We start from the raw sequence: 7,108 nt of genomic DNA on the forward strand, positions 1-7,108 counted from the left end.
TCACGTACTGTAAGTAATTTTTAATTCAACTTTTTCAGAGATATAATTGTAAAAATTAAAGTCAACTTAGGGGTAAAAAGGATTTTTTGAAGCAACCAATAACCGACGTTTCACATTTTGGTATTTTGCCCCTTCAAGGTACAAAAATACGTTCAAGAAGACTTCTACCGAAAGGTGAAATGTCGGTTGTTGGTAGCTACGATAAAATTCCTTTTTTATCCTTAACTTTACCTTATCTTTATAGTAATATTTTTCTTGGATCTCTGTACGATTCAATTCAGTTTTGAAACAACTATATACAGATAATTTATTAGTATTTTATAAAAGAATGGTGCATTTTTTGAATCTCAAACACCAACAACAAAAGATGTAATTTTGTTTGTTCTTTTTTCTTATAGTGCGGTGGCTGAGGGCTGTAGCAACGTCGAGAGTCCGAAAGAAGAAGATTTTGAAAGTAACGAAATGGAATACAAAGTTAGCCAAAGAATTCCGTTTTGTGAACTGCAGTGACAAAAAGGGTCCGAGTTCTCTGCAACTCGTAAAATCGCAAAATCCGATTTGAACTTGCCAAAGGGCAAGATGAAGTGGACGTACAGCTCGGAAGAGGGACCTAAATGCATTTTCAAACCGTATTCCGAAAAGAAATCTTAATAATAATAATAATAATGCGTCTATTTCCTTCGGCCAACGAACGAAGAAAAAAGTTAGATAACAATAAATCCTGTGTATAACTCTTTCTTGAGTCTTACGAGTAAATTAACGATAGTGATTTTACTTAGATAACGCAAAGTATTCATCAATAATTACAAAATAAACGAATTGATATAAGCTCAATCTTAACTATTATTTTACCTTCTTACCCTAACAGAATTTCACCAACAGTTTCATAAAGACCAAAGTTGTTGTAAATCTTTCTCTGTTTTTGTTGTCTATTTGCTATCATGTTTGCATTGATAAACAGTTTTAATAATTTATTTTTTCCTAAAACTACCTCGTATAAATCCTAGTGCTCTGATAGCTAGGTAAGTAAAGGAAAAATTGGTTTGCATGTATTCCATCTGAGGTAAGTTCTAAAAATTGTTATTGAATACATGATTAAAATCCATGTTTACATATGAATAAAGAAAGATTTTCACAAACTTTTTGTGTTTCTTTATTTGTATTTTAGTGTATATACTCATACAGGAGAAATCATTTCTTATTTTCTTCGTTTATTGCCTTTGTGAACAGGGTTGAATAAAAAAGAAATTTAAAAAAGTTAATTCTTGTGAACTAATACCTCGAAGAAATCAGTTAAAACTCAACTTTAATTTATAGATTACTAAACAGCAATCTTTTCTTCCTGCTTAATTTCACATTGGTAAATTGCGAGATGTCTCTTTAAATATCTTTGAAACATTGGGTTGTAATTGATACATGGTTATTGAAATTAAAAGCAGATGACTAAACTGAGTTCCCTGTATTTTGTTTTTGTAGAAAAAATCAAAAATGTTTGTTATTGTAATACAATAACATACTGATTTGGATGATTTTCCAATAAAATAAATTTAATAAACTGAACAAACGTTCTAAAAATTAAGCTTTCAAAAAAAAAAAAATTAAGATAAAATTTCGTAATTTTCTTGTGACTCACCCGATAACGTCCTACTGGTACGTATGCGTACTAACTGAATAACTGGGATAATGTTTTAACTTCAAGCTTTAATTTTTCAAAATTGAAATCGATACATGTTGCAGTGAAAAAGTCAGTACACTAAAGCTTAAGAATTGCACTAAACAAATTGCACAACACAGAAGTTCCCATTCGCTTCTTCAAGGGGCACTAGCAGAGTGAAAACCTTTTAGCACCACAATTTCTCATTAATTTTTCTTTTTTGGTTGATCGATCACAGTTCTCTTCTCATCCATCATTTCTTTGGATAATTAGCGTTAATTTTATGAGAAGTAATTCACAACGATAGAATTAATTTATTTATTAAAACACTATTAATTATATTAATATTAATTATAGATACTGATTAAATATTAGTAAATAGAACTAATTGCTAAGAGTTTTAATGTAAGTTTTGTGAAAATTAATAGAGATTTTAAGTAAATTTGGAAAAGGAACTGTAATTGGTTTTTGCAAGGCAAATGCGAATGTAATTGGTAAAATTACGAATAAGTTTAAACAAACGGTAATGTAGGTGATATCTGCCTAGATAAAAAAGCTATTGATATTTTGGGGTGTACATGATATTTATTTACCATTTTCAGGAGCAATGACATGGGGTACGACATCCATGATTTCTTCAATGGATAGAGACGACAGAAGTAATTTCTTCTCGCGGTACAATTTTAAAAATAAAAACACTTCATTTTCTTGGACAGAAGATGAAGCAGCAATTAATAAAGAGGTATTTTAAGGGTCTATAATAATATTTATATTATGTTGAAGTGATTAATAAATGTGTGTTGATGATCTTTTTGTAGAGTTGGAATTGGTCTAAAGATCGAAATCAATTAGACAAGGGTAGGAAAGTTTCGGAAAAACTTCAGGAATTGAGTATCCTGTCGGAAAAATTGGGATGTTCGGTTGCTCAGTTATGTACTGCCTGGTGCCTCAAAAATGAATCTGTTCATTGTTTGCTTTTGGAAGCTGCGTCGGAAGAGCAATTATTTANTGCTTCTTGCACAGAATTGAAATTACATCATTCATAAAAGAGTCGAAAAGTCCCTTCTATATGGTCTTCCAGGTTTAACTTGACAAATAAAATCTGAATTCAGCACTATATATAAATTTTTTTTGAGAGTAACCTTTTACTACTAAGCATTTTGCCGTTTTATTAAACAACACAATTTCCGAAATCAACCTGTCGGTCGGCATTATTCCATTTCTTTAACTAAAAATGAGTTTTTTCAGACACATGAAATAGTCACAAAACCTTCTAAATAAATCAAGCATCTGTTTTGAAATTGGAAACTATAAAAAATTAAAAATTTTTTCTAGCGATACTGTGCTCTGCGTGGATTATAAAAGCGCCCACCTATGAAATTTCGTTTAAAAGTTATAGCTCTCAAAAGCTTTGGCCTCGTGTTAATTCTTGTTTTCTTATTTTTAAGATTACACAATGGTTAAATATCTCCGCTGTATCGTCAAATCCTAAAGAAAAGGTTGAGATATTACAGAAACTTCAAGAATTTTTAGTTAGAAAAACACCTTTTTTGTTACGTGAATTTTTACAAAATATTCTCAATTTTGTTACTGATAAGAGTGCAGATGTTAAAAAAACATTAATGGGTTTTATAGAAGAAGTATGGTAGGTTTGTGGCAGTTACAATGTGTAAATTATTGCTATTTTAACTGATTTGTAGCAAGTTAGACGAACAGTACCTTGTAGATGTTATGGTTACAGTTCATTTGTTATTGTCTGATAGCAATATTGCAGTTCAGAAAAGGGCAATTCAAGCAGCTATAACAATTTACCGTAAAATGCTTGTTTGGCTATGCAAAGCTCCAGCAATCACAGAAAAAATGGAGCAGACATGGAATNTATTTTCATTTTTGGCGTTTTTCTGAGTCCACAGGAAGACCTTTAACTTCCGACTGGATGGTCCGAAATCTATGGAAGTGCTATCAAAATTTTCTAGAGATACTGCGCTCTGGGTGGATTATAAAAGCGCCTACCTACGAGATTTCGTTTAAAAGTTATAGCTGTCGAAAGCTTTCACCTAGTGTTATTTTTGAAATCGAGAATTAAATGTTTAGGAGAACATATCTGACGAACTATAAGAGATAGCGCAAAAATTCTTGCACTAACGGATGGCCCGGATCGTCGTGAACTCGAAAGAAAATAAAATATTAAAAATTTTGAAAATTTTGAATTTTGGATCGGCACAGATTTCGACCGCACATGTCCTATAATGTTCGCACTGAGCCGGGGCATCCGTCTGTGAAAGAATTTTTCCGAAAAGTCCTACCGTTCTCCAGCTACGGGCTGCGAAAAGTCAAAGTCAATTTCGTTTAAAAGTTGTAGCTGTCGAAATCTTTGGCCTAGTATTATCTTTGAAATCGAGAATTAAATGTTTAGGAGAACATATCGAGCGAGTTATGAACGATTGTTATGGCTAGTTTTGAGCACTAGTTCTTAGTACTAACTAACTAACTAACTAACTTAATAACTGGTTGTTGTCGTTAATAGTAACTGTTAAGACTGTCGCATTTGGGCATATCTTCATCGCAAACATTTTGTTCTTTTGAAGTTCCGAAATTAGATTTGAAATATGATTAGTTATGCTTGAAACACCCTGTAGATATGCTTTGGATTGGATTTCCATGTTGAATAATCTATAGGATGCCCCATGACCACCTAATTAACCATCTCTTTTTCTTGTAGATCAGAAGAAAAAGGATTATCTCGAAAGCACATAGTCGAAAGCGTTAGAGCGAGCTTGATGAGATTACAGTTACCTTACATCGATATCGTCATAATTCATAAGGCCGATTCTATGTGCCCAATGGAAGGTAACTTTTCTGCAGTAATTAAAATTTTAATATCCAACATCAACAATACGTTACTGTTAAAGGAATTTGTTGCTTGTTTTTTTCTTAGATATCCTTTTGTTTATGTTGACAGAGGTCGTCAGAGCTATGCATTATATAATTTCGCAAGGATGGGTGATGTATTGGGGCACTGCAAGGTGGTCCCCCGTGGAAATAATGGAGGCCTATACTAACTGTCGACAATTCAATTGTGTAACACCGATCGTAGAACAGACGGAATACAACATGTTTTGTAGGGAGAAGACCGAGTTACACATGCCCGAACTGTACAATAAAATTGGAGTAGGTAAGATCATTAATAAAACTAAATGAAATAGAAGCAGGGTCTATCAATACGTGAAGTCCTTTTTGGTTTTTAATAACCAACGAATTATTAAAATAATCGTTATTAGAAAATGATTTTACTATCCTTCGTGTGGTTTCCACCCTTGTATTCGACTCGGGTGGCATTTTCCACATGGAGGATTCTAAAATCATTTGCTTATAGATTTCATAAACTCTTGTTACCTTAACGACCGTTTCGCTACTTTGTGGCTTCCTCAGAAGCTACACTGCTCTTAAACCTGTTGGACAGATAGCACTTCTACTTATACATACATTGAAGTGATTGAAACTAGGGTAGAAAGTGAAGGGAATTATTTAACTCTATTTTGTCACTCAGTAGTACTACTATTACTCCTATATTTATTAATTTCCATATTTTCGAGGAGGTTAAGGTTTACTTTCAGTATGTAAGATTGTAAAAAATGTTTTTTCGTGGTTAGATGTGATGCATAATCACAATAGTTTTTTAATTGTTTAAATGTCTTACTGATGTTCATTAATTCGTTTACCGAAAAACCGCCCAATCTTTCCAAAGGGAAATTTCGTGCATGACCCACACTCTAATTTATACACAACTAACTGTTTTATCTTTGTCGAAGAAACTGAATTTCCGGATTCTAATCGTGTGTTATTGACTCGATCCCCATGACGGATCATGGTTACGTCAAAAGTGTTTAACGTTTCGTCTTCTATCGCAAAGGGCATCTTCAGAAACTTGACGCTGTCGATGCACTTTAGTTTACTTTTGATGACGCTATGTTCCGTCAGGGGTTTTTATCAATAAGAGACGATTAGAATCCGGAAATCCAGTTTGTTCAGACAACTGCCGTGAAAGCCTAAATCAACTTTTATCCTTGTTATCCAGTTGGTTTAAGAGCTAAGAAAATTTGTATGCAAAAGTGTTAAAACTAGAAATATAAGTAGTCTAACTTCAAAGGAATATATCCAGTTATTAATGACACTGATTAGTCTTCAAATGTTTTATAATCATAATATTTATATTGTTTCTTATTAAACACGTTTGATAGATCTTTAAAAGACTGCCACCTAATCTCACTTTAAAAATTATCTGAATTATCCAAAATTTTATTTGTTGTAAGTAGTTGTAGTTTTTTGTTTGACAGCTCATTTCTCGTACTTTATTTGCTACAAATTTCTTTGGTAATGAAGTATTTTAATGTTTAAACAGTAGGTAGTTAGTGTATTCTAAAGTTTTGTGAAATCTATGTAGTTATAGGCATTTTATCTATTACTATTACTGACACTATCGAGATAATCTTGCTTTTTCATAAACTTGAATTCCGCTTTTTTCTTGAGCCCTATCACGTAGCTAACTTTTAGATTTTGTGAATGCTCACTACCTTTTCGTATTTTTTATCTACATTTTAAAAAGATTTCGAAAAAGAATGAATTACAATTTTCATCAAAAAAGGTAAATATGTAGGTAGGTAAAGAAAATTTACATTACAGAAAATTCGTACCACCACAAATTTTCACAATTTTTTTCATAATGTGTATCTTTTTTTTAATTTCATATTTTATGATCTAACAATAGCAAATAATTTTGTTGTTAAGGCGCATCCCAAACAATGTTGAGACCTAAAATTTATTGCATATTGTCTATAGCAGTTGAAGCTTAATATTGGCCTTTATGTATAATTTTATTTACTATCATTGCCTAGAACACGGACCTCATGACCCATAAAATATTGCTTTAGCGTGGGGGCAGAGGGGTTGAGGCTCAAGAGGCGGAGATAAAAAACTGAATACTGAAAAAGAAACTACGGGTTGGGTTAGGCAACCTTGGTTTCCCAGTCCAACGTAATCCAGTATCGTAAATTTTTTTTTGAGTGAGATTTATTTCTTTGTGAATAATTTGGGTAAAACTATAGAACTGGGATTTCCAGAGTTTTAATTAATCTTTAATATTTGATTTTATATACTCTCCTCTACCCTACCTAAAACATTTTCTTAATATTATATAGTACAATGTCACCTTCATCTCCTCTAAACATTTTCCACCTCCTTCAACCATGGGCCACCAGAGCTAGAGAATTACCTTGTTATTTCTGTATGTGGAACGATTCAACCTTATAAATTCAACAATTTTGCGACAAAATTCTTATTATTTATTAAGTACTGTTTGTGGAAAAATCCTATAATTTTACTCTAAGAACACTTCTCATTAGATATTTTAATTTGGAAGTTATAGAATGATTAAACAAGCAATTTATGTAGCTG

The 7,108-nt window shown here is 32.2% G+C and overlaps 1 protein-coding gene across 2 annotated transcripts in view; it reads left to right on the forward strand.

Annotated features, from left to right (window-relative positions):
• LOC108733080 (voltage-gated potassium channel subunit beta-2) overlaps positions 1 to 7,108 on the forward strand; it is a 22,015-nt gene that overhangs the window by 10,793 nt on the left and 4,114 nt on the right. For both annotated transcript variants that reach the window (XM_025973634.1, XM_025973633.1), the window contains exons 5-6: positions 4,377 to 4,504; positions 4,617 to 4,829. In XM_025973634.1, the coding sequence (XP_025829419.1) occupies positions 4,377 to 4,504; positions 4,617 to 4,829 (341 nt within the window). The remainder of the gene's footprint in view (positions 1 to 4,376; positions 4,505 to 4,616; positions 4,830 to 7,108) is intronic.

This window comes from Agrilus planipennis, unplaced genomic scaffold (assembly GCF_000699045.2).
Source record: "Agrilus planipennis isolate EAB-ADULT unplaced genomic scaffold, Apla_2.0 scaffold51, whole genome shotgun sequence".
Classification (NCBI taxonomy): domain Eukaryota; kingdom Metazoa; phylum Arthropoda; class Insecta; order Coleoptera; family Buprestidae; genus Agrilus; species Agrilus planipennis.